Source organism: Kazachstania africana, chromosome 11, assembly GCF_000304475.1.
Source record: "Kazachstania africana CBS 2517 chromosome 11, complete genome".
NCBI classification, from domain to species: domain Eukaryota; kingdom Fungi; phylum Ascomycota; class Saccharomycetes; order Saccharomycetales; family Saccharomycetaceae; genus Kazachstania; species Kazachstania africana.
The window spans coordinates 389,653-406,956 of NC_018950.1; the positions used below are offsets into that span (position 1 = coordinate 389,653).

A 17,304-nucleotide genomic window follows, 5' to 3' on the forward strand; every position below is an offset into this window, starting at 1 on the left:
TTTTCGTCGTATAAAAGTATAAGAAGTTTGATATGATCTTATATAAATAGTTACAAAATGGAATATTACGTATATTAACGCCAGTTTTCAAGATTAAAATCTCCTGCTGCCGAGCCTAGTATGTCTAGATCATAATCATGAATGTCTACGTTATCTATGCTCATTTGGTTGTTGTTGTTGTCGGCCGTGTCCCTTGTGCCAGTTTTGTCTTCCGAGGTCGTAGGCTTCTCATGCTCACTATTAGTCACTGTGGCGTCGGTAGTATCTTTTCTATCTATAATGCTTAATCCTTCGTTTGAGGGGTTTACCTTCCCGTCGTTATTGTCTGTATTTTGATGAGGATCGATAGAATTGAGGAAATTTCGTTCAGGTAAAACCGAGTTCATTACTAGTAGGTCCTCAGCAGCATTGTTATTGAAATGGTAGTCGACAGGATTGTATGTATCGTGAGATAAAGGCCGCGTGTCGTGTAAAGGCGAGCCTTGAGTATCGTGCAGGCTAAACATACTACGAGAAGTGATGCTGCCTTTATTATCTGTATTAGAATTTTGAGGAGCATTTCTCACTTGAGAACTGTGCTTCGTATTTGATTTCGATTTCGTACGGAGATTGTTCTTGGTCCTGTTACTTGCAAATTTTATACTTGAAAAATTTCCGTAGGATTTGTTCCTAGGTTGACTTGATTTCAAACTATCCGTTGTGGACGTGGACGTTGGCGCTACAGAAAAGGATGTAGTTGTTATACTTTGTCTTTTCTTCTTTTTCGCACCTTTATTTAATGCCTTTCTTGGTAGATTATCAGTAGATCGAGGAGAACTATTCGTTGTAGTAACATCATGAAAATCGTTCACAATATATAAAGGACTAGATGCTATTGGTTTATTACTGAAACTCGGAATATTCACATTGTTAAATGAGTATGAACTAGGCCTATTGGTGATTATAGCAGCATCGGCGGCAGGCGAAGAGTGTTTTACCTCTTCCATCATTTCCTTGTCTAAAGATAATGAAGATGCAGACCCTTTACTCTTTGAACCATTTCTTGCTGTCAAATCATTGTCAAAAATAGTTCGAGAATGGGGAGACATATTATTGTGATTTGAATATTGCTCAGCATTATTCCTCACCTCTCCCTCAATAATTGTATTAACAGCATGGACTGGAGATTGACCATCATGATGCTTTGATGACTTTGTTGCTCGTTTTAGATGAGTAGTTTTTAGGTTAGTACCGGAGCGAGCCTTTGGTATCGTTTTCTGTATCGTATTCGAATTAAACATGTTTGAAGAAGTTGCACTGTCCATGCCACCATTATTGGCATCTACATTACCGTCTGAGTTATCATACATTGAGTTATCTGGCCGCGATAAATTTTGCATTGGGTAAGTTGAGTAAACTGGCTTTCCACCGGCAAACGAAGTAGGAGCATTAAGGATACCACTTGGCCCAGCCGTCGGCATATTTGCATTGTACACGGGATGATGTGGTGGAATAAATGGAACATTAAAGGGCAATATACTATTAGAACTAGGATTAAGAAACATATCGACCGAAGTCCCGTTGCTAGAGCCGTTTGGCAATGCGGCCTCATTGCTCATAGTCGCGACCTGAAAATCTGTCATTACAGCTGGGGAAGAGTCGGACAATCCACCTGATGCCAGTATTGCAAACACCATTGGATCAAGATTCTCACCTCTAAAAGTTCCCTTCTGTTCTGCGATGTGTTGCAATTTTGCTGCATGGGAAGCCATATTTCTAAAATGCATATCCTTCTTTTGTTGTTGGATAATAATATCATGATACTGACATACGCTCTCTGTACCACATCTACGTGTTGTTGCATTGAATAGATCCCAAAAGATCTGCCACCATTCATAAAGAAAACCTTGCGGCGTATTCACAATAGATTCTGCCAATAGATCACCATCATTATTGTTTCCAAGATTTGACAGATACTCATTTTCTGAGATATCACATTCTTCAGCAAATGCAGATGCAGTGTTATCTAATTCAGACTTTCTTAAGAAGTCGTAAATATAATTATTCAATGCTTTCTTTAATTTGGCCATCTGTTCTTCATGCTTCGTCAAATAAGACTCATTGACCGTTGGTAATGGAGCCCTTACATTACCTCCATCACTATTATGCTGGTATTGTGGCTGCTGGAGATCGTGCAGTTCAGATTCTATCTGACTACGTTGCTGCTGAAATTCAGACGAAGATGCATTATTTCCCACATGAAAGGCGGAGGAAGCCATTGATTGGACTCTAAACTTGGCAGATGTCCCTCAATTACCCAGTTTCTACTCGAATACCTGTATAGAATAAGTATTAACTAGTGAAATCTCACGAAGAGAATTCTTGTCTCCCAATTAGAAAGATTCGTTTTTCTCTTACCGCATATAAATAAAATCTGATATCAACGCATTTCCGCAAATTCTCAACATCAGATCTGATTATCAAAGTAGCGTATCTGCTGGAAACCAAGAATTTACAGCCTCATAACTCTTAAGGTTACCTTTTTGATGGGGTGAGAGCTATTGCGGGGGAATGTAATGCATAGAACATTCTGAGTGATTAGCACACTATTGAACGGGCCGAAAAGAATTATGCATGGTCAACCTTTGCAGTACAGATACCGTCAGGCACCACTTGTGTATGCATTCTCTGAAGGGATTTACCCGTCTGCTTTTCGCATGCATTGTCTTGTTACTATATAGGGCTTAGTTGGTCTCGAGGATTTGTTAGCTAGGTCTACTAGCAACTAATCCGTGGTCGTCATTCACACCCAACACTTCTTAATTATTATATCCGAAGGCACCTGGCTTCATCTTCTCATATTTAATAGTACTTGGCGAGGATATTATAGTTTAGACTTCTTTATTATGAAAATTCGACGATAAAATACATAGTGGTAATAATAATATATAAATGAAACTTTTGAATTTCTCAAGCAATGACACCGGCTAGGACAGTGTTTTGAGCAATGATACCGTTGTATGTACTGTTAAAGTATTTCAATAATTCAATAACTTTTTGTTTCATTTCTTCGGTTTGGAATTGCTTTAATCTTTCCATGTTTTCTTCTCTACCCAATGTAGATTCTTGTTCCAATTTGATTCTTTCATTTTCTTTGGTGAAAATACTAGCGAAGACATCAACAACCTTTGGAGTTTCATTAGTTAAAGCAGAAACATTGTTTTGATATAGTTTCATTATCAATTCAAAGATTGGAGTGTATTCTTCAAAACCGGTATTTAATGGTAAGTGTGCCAATAATGCTGGAATGGTTTGTTCTAATGGAATTAAGTTTTCATGCTTCAAAGCCATTCTTGCAACACAACCGCTGGCATTAGCGTAGGCCCTGTCGATGATTTCTCTGGTAACTTCTTCGTCTTCAGCTACCTTTTGGTCAGCAACACTTAATAATTCGTAAAGAGCCTTTAAGACAGGTTCGTAGATGGAAGAAACGTCAAAGGAAGCATATTCACAGAGGAGACCAACACCGTATGCAGCGTTACCTCTAACTTCTAAAGACTTGTCACTGGTTAATCTGATAATCAAGCCTTCTAACATTTCTTGAATGAATGGGTTGTGTTCCTTCATACCTAAAGCTAATTCAGAGACAGCACCAACGGCGGATGATCTCTTGTTCTTAGATTTGGATTGGAATAAACTTAGGACAACAGGCTTGAAATTTTCGAAGATCTTGGCAAAATCACCAGCTAAGGCATGAGATAAGCTGACTAAAACCTCTAAGGCAACGTCTTGCAAAGTGGCTTCAGTTTCGGAAGCATCTAATTCTTCATCCTTTGGAGCGTCTTCTTCTAAGTCAATGGTTTGACAAGTATGAGTACCACTTAAAACTTGTAAGACTTGAACACAAAGAGCTTCTAAACTGGAAGAATCACCATTATCCATGATAATGATAGCACCGAACTGCTTGATCATGTTAGCAAAATCTTCAAATATAGTGATAATCATAGAAGTTTCGAATTCGTCATTGACTATGTTCATGCAAATTTCTCTGGCGTTTTTGATGACAGAGAGGACATTAGCGTCAACATAAGAACCACCGACAACACCCTTTGGATATGATTCTGGGACAGCCTTGGAAGCTAATAAAACGGCCTTAACAACATTCCAAATGGTATTCAAAGCAGTTTCTCTTAAACCATAAGATTCATCGACTTGTTCATTTAATACCTTCAAAGATTGTTCGATGTATGGTAAGAAATGTTGTTTGGTACCTAAAGCTAATTCAGATAAGGCAGCAGCGGCAACCTCTTTTTCATAAGAGATACCGGTATTGACAGTGAATTTGTTTTGCAGTTCTTCTTCACTAGCACCCTCAGTAAAGGCAGTTAAGTCATCAACATCGCCGTCAAAGTTAAATTGGTATTCATCTAATTCTAAAGTCTTGAAAATTTCTGGTAAGATGGTAGCTAAGAATGAAGAAAAGTTTTCACCGTAAACCTTGGCCAAGTTAGCAATGAAGGCATAACCGGATTCTCTTAATCTTGCAGAGTCAGTCTTGATGGCTTCATAAGCAGAATTGACTAATGGTTCAGCGAATTCGGAGAAAGCGTCAGATCTGACAGCTCTAGCCATTGTGGAAATGTTTTCAAAAGTCATGGCTCTTAATTCGATGTCATCTTCTGTCATGCCTTCAATGTTAGAACAGTTTTGGGTAAATTGTTCCAAATATTGAACGCTTGATTTGAAGTATGGAATGAAAGCAGAACCCGAAGCGAAAGCAGCAGAACCGATGGCAGAAACGACTGCGCATTTTAGTTTAGAGGAGTTAGTGTTGTCTAACATTAAGAACAATTTGTTCATTAATGGTTCTAAGTATTTAGCAATAGCATCGTAAGCAATGAATTCAAGTAAACCATCTAAAGCAACTGTAGCATAGTGGTAAATAGTGGCGAATTTGGCAGAATCGATGATATCTATAATTAATGGTAAGTATTCTTCGTGGAATTTGGCAACTTCGTCTTGCAAGTCAACAGTCATTTGGTGAATACATTTCAAAGCAGCTAATCTAACAACTGGTTCGGTATCCTTTAATGCAGTGATGGTAGCTGGGATGATCTTGTCGAATTGAGAAAGAATATAATCTGGAGATCCACTGACTGCGACAGAAATGGCAAGCATGATAGCCCTTCTTTCGAATGGGTTAGAAGATTGTAACATAGCTGGTAAATGTTCAATAATGATGGCAGAAACTTGAGATGGTGGTAATTCAGATGAAAGGAAAGCAAGTAATCTAACAGCGGTTAAAGATGGAGTGTTTTCCTCATTTTCATTGGTTTCATCTTCATTGTTTAATTCGTCATCAACGTCGACTTCTTCAGCAGCAACCTTTAGAGCCATTAAGGTGATTTCTGGACCTAATTTACCTTGAGAAACCTTAGATTTTCTGTAAGATAAAGCAGAGATGATGAATTGGACAGCAAAAACTCTGACATCTTCATCAATTTGAGTATTCATGGCAATTTGTACAGTTAATTTGATCAAATCAACGATTGTGTTACCAGTTAGTTTAGAATCTAATAATAAGAAGTCATTTAGACAGTTGAAAATTTGCTTAGCATTACTGGTGTCATCGGCCTTGATAACTGCTTCTAAGACGTTAACAACGGAAGGAATCAAAGAAGAAAATTTAGCGGCTTGTTGGGGGTTAATACTGTCTTGTTCCTCAATTAAAGCAGAGACATGGTTCAATGCTTGAGCAGATAAAGATCTGGTTTCTAAGGAAGCGGTATCATTGATAGTTTGAGAGAATAGGTTTAAGAAATCGTCGATGTAAACAATGAAAGCAGGAGTGAAGTCTTCTAGTAGTGATAATAAGATGAAGATTGAAGTTTGTCTAGTGGCAGCATCTTCTCCAGAAGCAGCTTGAATCAAGCTTGGAACTAAATCAGGCCATTTGTTACTTTCCATTTCTTCAGTACCAATAGCAGCAATGACACGAGCGTTACCGTGACGAATAATTTCTTTTGGTTCGCTAAAAGCGGTTTGTAACAAGGAAGCTTTGATCTGAGACTTTACTGAATCCTCTAAAGCGTTCCAGTGCTTTGGAATCATCTTTCTGGCTTCAACACCGGCTAATTGCTTGATAGCATCATCGTTACTATTTTGTAAAATGTGAATCAAACATGGAACAGAAGTTGGTTGTGTGTAAAATTGGGTTTGTAAGGCTTTAGTAGCTTCCTTTAACCCAGCAGAGTTTGGCTGAACGATAGCACCCAAGGTTTGTTCGAGCTGAGCTATAAATTGTTGGTCCATTTTATTGGTATGAATATTTATAATGAAAGCCAAAAAAAAGGTTTATAAAAAAAGAGAGGACCTGATCAGGATCTAACTTCAATGAAATAAACGGACTAATGTACTTTTAACGAGCTTTCAAAAGCAAAATATCTATTAAGATGGTGCAAATCAAAACAGAAATAGGCCTAATCAGAAAAATTTTAACAGTTTTTTTTTTTTCAAGCTCATCGCATGAATTTTTCAAATTCCAAGAAAAAAAAAAAAGCTGAAAAGTTCAAACACGAGACGGTTATGAGGGTAACTTCAGAATTCGTGGGAAGGCATAGCCTCTGTGGAGACTGAATGGATAATATTATTACAGTTATATATATATATATATACCGGTTGGTGAATAGATACAATCTAGATATCTTACTGCGACGCTACCATTAAATCCTTTTCGAGGTCATCTAGCATGGACTCACTGTCCTCGGATGAAAACCCTATTAGAGTTTTGTATTTGTTGATTTTCTCCGATGTGTTTAAGGAGCCTCTTTTATTACTTACTTTGCTTATTAAGTGACGTCTTTTTAATTGTAGCACTGTTAACTCTGTGAAAAGTTTGTACATCTCCTCTTTGTCGAATGTACTCTCAGATGAAGTTGGCTTTGACAAATCCTCCACTTTAGATTCCTCATCTTGAACAAGCGTAGCCAAACTTAATGCTTGCGATTTTTCAATGCATTGGGCGAAAGACTGTTTTGTATTAGCAAGCAGCTTTTCTAAATCTTCGTTTTCCTTCTTTATTTCGTTTACGTCATTGAGTTTCCCATCCTGTTTCTTGAAAGATGACAGTAAATCATCTTTTCGTTTTGCAGCAGACTTAATAACCGTGTCAGTTTCTCGTATTCTTGATTCTAACTTCCCTATATCCGAAGTCAGTAGAATTACGTTGGAGTCTATGGTAGATGTTAATTTGTTAGTAGCTTGAAGTAATTTTCCTGTGATTTCGATCAAAACGCTTCCTTTCCTTTCACCTCCCTTCCTTACACGACCATTTTTCTTATCACTAGCAACTTTTATTGGTGTTAATGGTTCTATAGCATCGTCAAGGGAAATTGAGTGGTTTAATGACGACTGCTTAACCTTTGCGAAAGCTGCCTTCGCAGGTCTTTCCTTGTACAGCATAGGAGATTGATTAAAGATTGTTCCATCGGTTGCTTTCGGATCCCTTATTACTGATGAAGTCACCAAAGAATCTAGAGAAGAAATGTCTTCTAGCATACTATTTAGATTTGTGGAATCACTATGTATCAATTCTCTCGAGTTGTTCTCATTAGTTGGACGGTTAGATTTATTCATTCTATCGCCGTCGTCTAGGCTAGTTGCTTTATTACTGAACTGATCATCATCCGCTTCCGTTTTGAAAGACGTCCCAGGTAGAGGTTGGGTAAATTCCATTGGCGAAATTATAGCCGTTGCTGTTGGTGGAACCAGATTGTATCTACTCAAAATGGTAGCTGGTGTTTCGTTGTCGATATTTAAAATATTAGTCAATGAACCTAGGGAACACAGTTTATTAAATAATCCCAGATTCAAATTTAGTGCAGCCAAATGTAGCACAGTATTACCTGTATTATCTTGATAATTTAAGCACATTTCCAGTAATTCATAATCTTCGTTACCAATACTATGGATAATCATGTCGATATATGAATTAATAATTTCCGGATCTTTCGACTTGTTAACACTCAGTTCAACTAAATAATGTAATGGAAGACGTCCATTTCTATCAGGTGTCACCAGACAAATCTTTAACATAGAAAGTATGTCGGAAAACGCAGATTGCTTATAACAGTTGTTATAGAATACAGCTTTTGTTACACAGTTGAACCCCAAGGAGTTGCATTGAAGAGCATTAGCATTCAATGATATTAAAAGTTTCACTAAGGGGCGATTTGCCATAGCAGCTGCCCAATGAAGAGATGTATGGTCTTGGTCATCGACAAGGAAGTTTATGTCCAGTCCTGGTGGCAGACGTTTCAGGCCCTCCAGTGCTTCTTTGGTCTCCTCAGATATTTCTTCAGTGGCAAGTACTTGCAGTATCGCCTGTTTGTATTCATTTTCATCCAATGTTTGCATGTTCCTGGTATTATTATCATTCGTATTGGTAGTAGCTTGTTCGTGGATAGATCTATTTACATGATTTGTCGCTCTTTTCCTATTATATTTCCTATGTTGCTTACTAGTGACTACAGAAGCTGCTCCATTTAAATGTGGATTCGGTATAGAGTCATCTTTTTTCTCAGATAGTTGGTGAAACTCCTTCATAGTATTGCTATTTGCTGGAGTAGGAACAGAATAAAACTGCAGAGGTTTTTGAGTGGTAGCGTATAGACTACTTGGTTTTATATGTAAACCATTTTGTGAAGACTTGAAATTTTGAACACTGGAATTCTCATTAACGCTAGGTAATGTATCAATTAGTTGTTCATTGAACTTCTTTATGGTGCCGATATCGTTGGATCCCGTATTTTGTATTTGGAATTGCTGGGGAGTTTGATAAATCATATTGTGCAGGGGACTTGGATTATTTTGAAAAGAGTTAGATCTCTTATTTTTCCTGACATTCGTGGTAGAATTGACATTCCCACTAGTACTCACTGAATTATTTTTCTTTCTAGGAGTTTTATTGTAGCTGGAAGGAGATGTAATTAGAGTACCTGGGGAAGTTTTCCTTAGTATACTATTTTTTGTCCTTCTTGGAGGAGGATTTGTGGGATTCGGCTGAAAATTGAGTAGTACTGTTGCGACGGGGTCCTGAATTGAATATTTTGCAGCAATATCCCTTGCTGCGTCTAACGGTACCCATGTACCTTGAAATCTACCGTAGCCACCTTGTACCTTCTCATGTTGAATGTTCATTGATTCCTTCTCTAGCAATTTAGTTCTCTGTGTCTTAGAGAACTGAGCTATCTTGAATACTTGGGTGATATTTACCCAATCATCCCTTGTTCTCCTCATAACTACACGAGACTCAAACCCACGTATGTAACACTCATATACGTCGGTATCTGAATATGTTGCAATTTCGATAATTGGATGAGAATCTGGGGTTAAATTCACCATAGTGTTACTAACAGCATTTGTCATTAAAAAGGGTTGCGAAATACCAGTAATGTTGTAATTGGCCATTGAAAGATTGGCCTCCTTCTTTTTACTCATTTATGTATGTACAAACCTACAATCGTCTCAGAGTAAATGGATCTTATTCCTATAAATTTGATAAATGTTCCTCGATAAAACAAATGAATTTACCCTTACACGTCGTTCAGAAGGTGTGTATTCTTGTATTATAGTGAATCTGTATGAAAAATTATTATAACTGTTCTGCAGAATATGATGGGCTGCAAAGAAACAGATTGTTTTGGTCCGGTTGGGATTCCTTGCTTTGATATTCGAAATTCGGTGTTCTTAATCTCCTATACTTCATTAGGCAAATACGCCTTTCTTGATAAGTTTCCCGTGCCAGAAAGGCTTTACGCGTCAGCTCATGCAGTGGCATCGACAAAGATTGACAACACAGCTTGAGAGTGAGAGGCTTAGTTTCAGCATGCGGTTGATGGCACAGGGCTGAGAGTGCTTGTTGCCAGCGTTGGGACCGTTTTGAATGGGTTGTAAGAAGGGAGATTGTGTGCAAGATTTGCAAAGAGCGGAGTTGGGATTTTATGTCATCTGAGTATGTTACGTTTTATAACCGTGCTAAACAACGGTCGTCAGGTTGATCCCTCACTAGGTACCACAAGTTTATCATATACAATGTTTGTGTGCTCATTACTGGCCTCTACATTTAGCGGGGGCTGCATACTCGAGCTAGCTCTTGATAGAACCGGCTGGTTCTGAGTACAATCAATCTGCAAGTTTCTCGAATACGTAAGCTTCCTATATATATAGATATATATATATGTGTGTGTGTGTGTGTGTGTGGCTTGCTTGAAAGCATAGACTTCCCATTGCCTGCGTGGATTTGTACACTTGTTGCATGCGTTGGACTGCTATCTAGAAGAGCCCTTCGCACAATTGCTGAGTCACGCGACTATCCTCCAGGACAAATTGGTCAACAACCCTCCGATGGCTACAGTCATCCTTCAAGACCCACGGAGATGGCATAACGTCGACGGCATCTTTTCATTTCGACTCGGATCACACAGCTTGAATCGTTACTGCGCAAATTGCGATATGAGACTCGTTGAAGTCGCATTGAAAAGTCACTGTCCCATTCAATTGCCAACCATCGGTAAGTGAGCCTCGTAGTAGAAATCAGAGCTAATTAAAGCAATATTTATATCTGGTTATGCGTTTGGATTCTGCCCATTGCGTCGTATTATATGATATATGGTCGTTGAAATTAACCCGAAGCAGACATGGTAATCTTTACATGAATGTAATGGATTCTTGAATAACAGAGTGTTGACAGCAAAGTTGGTTAAATTAATTGGAAAGCATACCGTTTGTGTTAATTAACTGAATAATAACTGGTAAACTTGAGTCATGTTGCCTTTGTACCTGTTAACAAATGCGAAAGGCCAACAAATGCGTGTTGAATTGAAGAGCGGTGAAATAATTGAAGGTGAGCTAACTAACGTTGATAACTGGATGAACCTAACTCTCCGTAACATCAGTGAATATAAAAATACCGATGGATCCCCTCAACTTGAGGTTGTCAAGTCTTCAGAGATCTACCTGAAAGGTATATACATCAAATACATCAAATTACAAGATGATATTATCAATAACGTTAAACAACAAATTAATAGTAATATGAATACCGGTGGTAATAAAACTCACAGAAACTACAATAACAGGAATTACATGAGCAATAACCAAAATAATAGAAGAAATACTTATGGAACTACGGGTAATAATATGAATAATAGAAGGGGTTACAACAATGCAAGTAATAACGTCCGTCGCGGATTCAATCAAAATAATCAAATGAGACGTAGCAATAATGGTCTTGGTGGTTATGTACAACATAATCCAGACGTCAATTTGGGTGACCTGGCAGGTAAATCCCCAGGTCAAAGCATTGAATTTTAAGAAAAAACAAGCATTATCAGGCTTAGATAATCATTCGATTTTATATATTTTATATATATCTACATGAAAGCTACGATGTCTTTTGTTCTATAATCCTTTGTTTTGTTATATTCATGACATGCAAGAGAAAAAATTTATAATTTATTAAATGTGGGTATATTATTCATTGTCTATTAAAGTTGCCCAATTTATACACCCTCCCAACAAACCAGCAAGTCGCTAGATATCCTATCGATCCTAACGCACAACCGCACAGTCCATTGAATAGAGCACTGGAACAAACTGAGAGAAGGATTGAAGAAAATCCTGTCGTGTTTAAAACGTAAAAGATATAGTATAATGAGTAAAGCTCCATATACCATGCACAACTACTGGATATTTGGAATGATCTCCATCTCCATGAATTTTCTAGGCTGGATCTAGATGAATGCATCATAATGTAAGCTGAAATTATGGCAATTTCAACAACAACAATACATAGTATTATAATGTTAGCAAACAGAAACCAGCGAAGATAGTAAAATGATGCTTTTTCAAGCCAGACAAATTTGTAAACATGTTGTAACTCAACATATATTATGAAAAATGGAAACAATCCACCAATGGAGGCTAATAGCCCGGAAAATGGATCATCAAAGATTGATTTGATTGTTCTAGCTAAATTGCTGTTAGTGACTGCCAATTTTTGCTGTGCAGGAGATGAGAATGCTCGTAAGGTCCTTTTTTGGCATATATCAGATGCATATGAGCCACCTAGTAAACTTAAGGGAATGCAAACTATAAAATAGATTGAAATGAGGAACAAAATCGTTTTTAATGGTAAAGCACGCGAAGAACCATGTGCCCATACAATGTTGTTCAAAAATATCGTTATTATCATAATGACTGCCGGTAATAATGAACCACAGCACATGGCAAAAAGTGGACTGTAATGTAACCTTTTCAGTGAACCTTTGTACATGGTTTTATTTTTTTGCATTATCAAACAAGTACCCACGAAGGAAGCCATAAATCCACCTAAAACAAAAAATAATAGCACCAAAGTTAGCACTGAATTTCTTATATTGTCGAATTTTTGTAGTGAACATGAAATAGCTAAAGATCCTAGCAAAGTAAAAGCAAAATGGACACCAAAAGAAACAAGCACAATTAAAAAATTGAAATGAATGGTTCTATCATTACGGAGCCATTTTCTTGCGATAACGTCCATGGAGCCCTTTTTCGACTCAATTGCACTGTTTTCATTCTTATTCTTCTTGGAGATTCTGAGAAAAATGACACTTACGATCATCGATATAAAGAGGGCCAGTCCACTTGAATTTGCAAGCAAAATCCAACGAAATTTATCTGTTATTTCTTTTGAGAGTTCGCCACTATTTGAGAAAAAACTGTACCGATCTTTCCATTCTACATCAAATTCTTCTCTCCAATACACTGAGTAAGTGAATGGGATGTATGTAACTTCCTCATCATCATTAGCAACTAGCTCAAATTGTTCGTAGTTTCTTGAAGCACCAGGGCAATGATAATCTGAAACAGATTTTGGATAAACTTCTAAACCTACTATTGTGAAATGTTCGTCATCAATGGCATGATATCTAATAACAAGCATGACATGGTTATTAAGATATGCCGTCTCAGTGTCTGGATCAACAAACCCTAGGGAAAACCCTGGAATGTAGTATTTTCTGTTTTCAGAGGTCGAGATGAACGTCGTAGAGGCAGGTAAATCATTGTCAATGGACCATTGTACAATATAGTCTTTCTTAACCAAATTTATAGCTTTCTGGATGCCTTCTGGCGTTGTTTTTCGTGCACATAATACGGCACAATCATTATCCTTACCGAAAGTTAGACTATAATCACTTTGCCACTTACGATCACCACGCAAAATTTCAGTTAGAGACATATGCAGTGGTTTTCTTTGGTTTGTTGGAGGGCAAATGAACGGCAGATCATAATATCCATACGGGAGTTTTGTAAGATCTGATTCGATTTTATTGACGATCAATTCGACATCGTCGCCTTTTCTATATATATTTGGAGTTAGCCGGTTAGCATCGTGTCGTTGTATTATCGGTATGTGGCCATATATTATTGTGGAAATCGTCACAATCAGTAAAAAGAATATAATGAAAGTTGTAGGTCTCAATCTCATATCAGTTCGCTATATCTAGAGGCATGAAAATGTTATGGTACAAATTTTTATTTAATAAACTCCGCTAATAGTAAATTTGGCTGAGTAATCCCTGGCAATTAATATTTAAATAATCACTATGTATAAAATTGCAAAGCGAGTATCAACAGCGGTTTCTATTTGAACAAGGTATTCTATAAGTTGAGATGTTTTACCTACTTATAGAAGACTATTTTTTTGACAGCTTCGAATCATTGAAAAAAAAAAATCTGATTCTTTATGTTCCCTTCCATCGACTGCTATTTTTTTTCAAAAAGCGTCGTCTCGTAATCATGCTATATTTAATCATGCATCTATCATGAAAAAAAACTATGAATACATTTTATTTATATTACTATTACAACTTGCTTATATGTATATTGCTTACTTATTTCTGGAGACTAAAAGTATGTTCTGTATTGCTGCGATCCAGAGGTCTATGAAATCATTCTATATCTTTTCTCCAGTGTATTTTAGGTCTGGGCCTAGATGATCATCTTTTCCTAATTTCTTCGACTTCTCTCCTACTCGACTGCTATTATGACGGGCTACTCCAGGTGAGAGAATACCTGAAGCTAACAAATATGGGCTTGAAAACCCATTGCTTCCTGTAGTTGAGCTGGTAGTTAGTGTAGTATTGACATTGGAAGTACCTTCCACAAGGGATGACTGGCCTGTACTACTTTGATGGTCATCTTCACTATGTTCGCGATCTGTAGCAGTTTTTTTCTTCTTTTGTCCCTCGTCCCAAAGGAACATATCTTCGTCATGTGCCTCTAGAAGCCGTTGTTCCTCTCTCTTCTTATTTTCCTCTCGAGCTTCTACTAGCATCTCCTTTGCTCTACTTAGAGAGACGGTTGGCGTTGTGTATGAACTGATCACAGGTACAGTGGTATCAATATCAATGGTGGTCTTTATCAAAGTTGCCATCCATCCTCTCATCTCGTCTTTGGTATCAACAGCAAAATAATGAACACGAGGTTGCGTGAACGTCAACCCTTTCCTTGAGCCAGGTTGAGGTGGGATCAATTTGAAACAATAACGACCTTTACCTGTACTTGCGGCATATAATGACACTAATTTATCATCTTCCTTGGCTGGCACCACCCTATGGGCAGTGATATCGATTAAACCACGTTCTCTTGTATCTGTAGTGTTTGCAAAATACGATAGTCTAGTACCATGTAACGTAAAGAACCTTGTCTTCCAAGAACTCATTGGGTTACCACCTTTCTTACTCATCCAACCGGAGTAATCGGCAGTTTTCATGGCATCTTTTACAGAAATGTGTCTTATTCCCTCCATAAAAGCCGAAGTTTGTTGCTTTCTTAAAGGTTGTCTTGTAGTCATGGCGCGTAAAGTCTTATCTTTAACAGCTTCACTAACAGAACGTTTACTTTTATCTTCTTCAAGTATTTTCTTTGCTAAATCAACTTGTTGTGGATCTTTAGCACTGACAGATCTTCTTTTGGAGTTATCTTGCTTATCACTTTTTTTCTTATTCTTTAAATGCCTTGGAGTAGTAGATGTTCCATCATGTTTAGCAGTCTTCGGCGTAGAACGTACTGCATTCTCAGTGAATTCTCTTCTAAACGGACTTGTAATGAACGAACTCTTCTTTTTCTTACTGACTGAGTTGGTTGTCGTCACTTTTTGATCGGTACTTGTCTTATCATTAGTTTTTGAGAAATAAGATAGCATCGAGGAGCTTCTCTTAGGCTCTTTTCCTTCAGCTACTTCTAAATTATTACTTGCATAATGATCTGTTGATTCCTGTATTGAGCTGCTTGCATATATACTTGATGTGGGTCTATCTTGCTCGGCATCGTTATCTGAATCATTGGCAGTATGGTAGGAAGCATTTTCAGCACTATTAGTATGGCCACTATGAAGAATCGAATCTCGATTATTCGCCTTATCATTAAAACTTTTCCTATTTGGGGCCAGATTTTTAAAAGAAGTATCATCTGAATCTGAATCTGAATCTGGTGTTAAATTCTTTATGGCGCTAGAAAAACGTTCACTACCGCCGAACATAGGGGATTTGGGTGGTTGTACAGGGCTTGGGTATGCAGGTGGCTTTGGAGCCTGTCTAGGGGAAGCAAACATATCATAGTTAATTTCACTTTTCTCTAAGGGCGATTCCAACTGTTGGTCGCCGAACTTTCTTGCAGCTTTTCCATTTATTAGCAAAGACGTTGGTCTTTGCCTTATTATTCTTTCAGTTTCACTTGGTTTCTGAAGTGGCAAATCATCCATGCTTTGGGATTTTTTCCTGGCATGTTGCTTATAGGAAGGTTCGTTTAAATGTGCCGGTGGCATTAATACACTAGATCTGTTTTGTATGCCGGTTGTTGATACTGCAAGCTCCTTCAGACTTTCAATTTCTTTGAACATTTCAAACCTTGTACCAAATGAAGTAACATCTAATTCCTTTAAGTGGGACAATTCTAATTCCAATAAAATCTTCCCTGAAATTTTATGTAGTCTGAACTTGGATGCAGAATGTGAATCGAATCCACAATTTAAAAAATAAGTAGTTACCTGTTCAGGGCTCCAATCTTCCACGTACACTGGATTTAGATCACCTGCACTCATTTTACTAGAAGAATTTATCGTGACGTCAGATCTATTATTGGCTGTAACATCTAAACCAGTAGTAGATGATAAATTTGTATCATGTGCAGCATCATCAGAAGTGTAGCCTTCTTTATGACCGATGGATTCATTACTTTCGAACTTGAATTCTTCTAGGGCTTTGTCAATATCATGCATTGTATTTTTTACTGAGATGATTCTTTCTAAAGGATTTTTACCTTCAAACGATATGGAAGCTGCTGTTTCCAAAGGTTGTGGGGTGGGGAGTTCGCTGGATGGGGCATCAACTGAGTATGACGACAAGTTTCCCGCCTCCATTCCAAGAGGACTGTAAACTCTCTTTGAGGACTTCGCCCTCATAAGAGTAGGCTTTCTCTCCGTACTGATAACCTGCGTAAAAACGACTGGGTATAAACCCTCCTCTTTGGTCCTTAAATTACGGCCAAAGTACCAGCCATCGTTATATTCCTCATCATCGGTCAAAACCTGAATCTTATCGCCAGGCCTCATGTCTAATTCATCCTCCATTCTTTTGAAATATTCATTTATACAGATATACATTGGAAAAATCTTTGGGGCATCAGAGCTTGTTGAGCTTAGTTGGGAGTCCCCTGAACGATCAGTGGGAGGGGCCAAGTTAGTGTCTAACTTAGATAGCATTGAAGTTAGTTTTTCACTCATGGTTAATGACTTCTAATTCTCAGCTAAAGAAAAAAAAAATCAATGAACTAACTAATCGTAATATCCTACTAGCTTGGTTTATTCACTTTTTCCTAATGTTGGGTAATCAACTATTAACTTGAACAGCTAACGGATTCGTCTTGTTTTTTTTTCTTTACCTTCGGTATTTGGTTTACTCTTTGGTCTTTTTTTCTTTTTCTCACGGCAGTGATCCTTCAATGTATTGCGCCGAACCGTCAAGTAGAGCATTGCTCGTTAATGGAAACTGACAGCGAAGTCATCTGCTAATTCTCAGCTCTGTTAGTGCCAGCCATTCTAGTAGTAGACCAGATGAGTTTGGATTCGAGTGGGTGGCTATGTTGAGTGTCAAGTGTCTTGAGGTGAGGGTATCCTGGTGCATGTCGAGTTATCTTATGGAGAATGTTCCGTACAAATGAGTTACTATATTGATTATTAAAAATCTTGTGACGTTGAAGGAATGAGCATATTACGTTTAG

General features: G+C 37.7%; 6 protein-coding genes across 6 annotated transcripts; 1 reads left to right on the forward strand and 5 right to left on the reverse strand.

The window, feature by feature from the left end:
- Positions 1-74: 74 nt before the first annotated feature.
- Positions 75-2,258, reverse strand: KAFR0K01910 (LisH domain-containing protein; the record flags this gene model as incomplete). The annotated part of the gene is made up of 1 exon (XM_003959631.1): positions 75-2,258. The coding sequence occupies one exon, from the start codon at positions 2,256-2,258 to the stop codon at positions 75-77; it is 2,184 nt and encodes a 727-aa protein (XP_003959680.1).
- Positions 2,259-2,949: 691 nt separating this feature from the next.
- KAP123 (karyopherin KAP123) lies at positions 2,950-6,291 on the reverse strand (the record flags this gene model as incomplete). The annotated part of the gene is made up of 1 exon (XM_003959632.1): positions 2,950-6,291. One exon carries the CDS (start codon positions 6,289-6,291, stop codon positions 2,950-2,952), a length of 3,342 nt encoding a protein of 1,113 aa, XP_003959681.1.
- Positions 6,292-6,684: 393 nt separating this feature from the next.
- SWI4 (SBF complex DNA-binding subunit SWI4) lies at positions 6,685-9,381 on the reverse strand (the record flags this gene model as incomplete). Its single annotated transcript, XM_003959633.1, has 1 exon — positions 6,685-9,381. One exon carries the CDS (start codon positions 9,379-9,381, stop codon positions 6,685-6,687), a length of 2,697 nt encoding a protein of 898 aa, XP_003959682.1.
- Positions 9,382-10,803: 1,422 nt separating this feature from the next.
- On the forward strand, positions 10,804-11,352 carry LSM4 (U6 snRNA complex subunit LSM4; the record flags this gene model as incomplete). Its single annotated transcript, XM_003959634.1, has 1 exon — positions 10,804-11,352. One exon carries the CDS (start codon positions 10,804-10,806, stop codon positions 11,350-11,352), a length of 549 nt encoding a protein of 182 aa, XP_003959683.1.
- A 163-nt stretch (positions 11,353-11,515) lies between these two features.
- TMN3 (Tmn3p) lies at positions 11,516-13,510 on the reverse strand (the record flags this gene model as incomplete). Its single annotated transcript, XM_003959635.1, has 1 exon — positions 11,516-13,510. One exon carries the CDS (start codon positions 13,508-13,510, stop codon positions 11,516-11,518), a length of 1,995 nt encoding a protein of 664 aa, XP_003959684.1.
- Positions 13,511-13,978: 468 nt separating this feature from the next.
- On the reverse strand, positions 13,979-16,807 carry BOI2 (Boi2p; the record flags this gene model as incomplete). The annotated part of the gene is made up of 1 exon (XM_003959636.1): positions 13,979-16,807. One exon carries the CDS (start codon positions 16,805-16,807, stop codon positions 13,979-13,981), a length of 2,829 nt encoding a protein of 942 aa, XP_003959685.1.
- Positions 16,808-17,304: the final 497 nt, after the last annotated feature.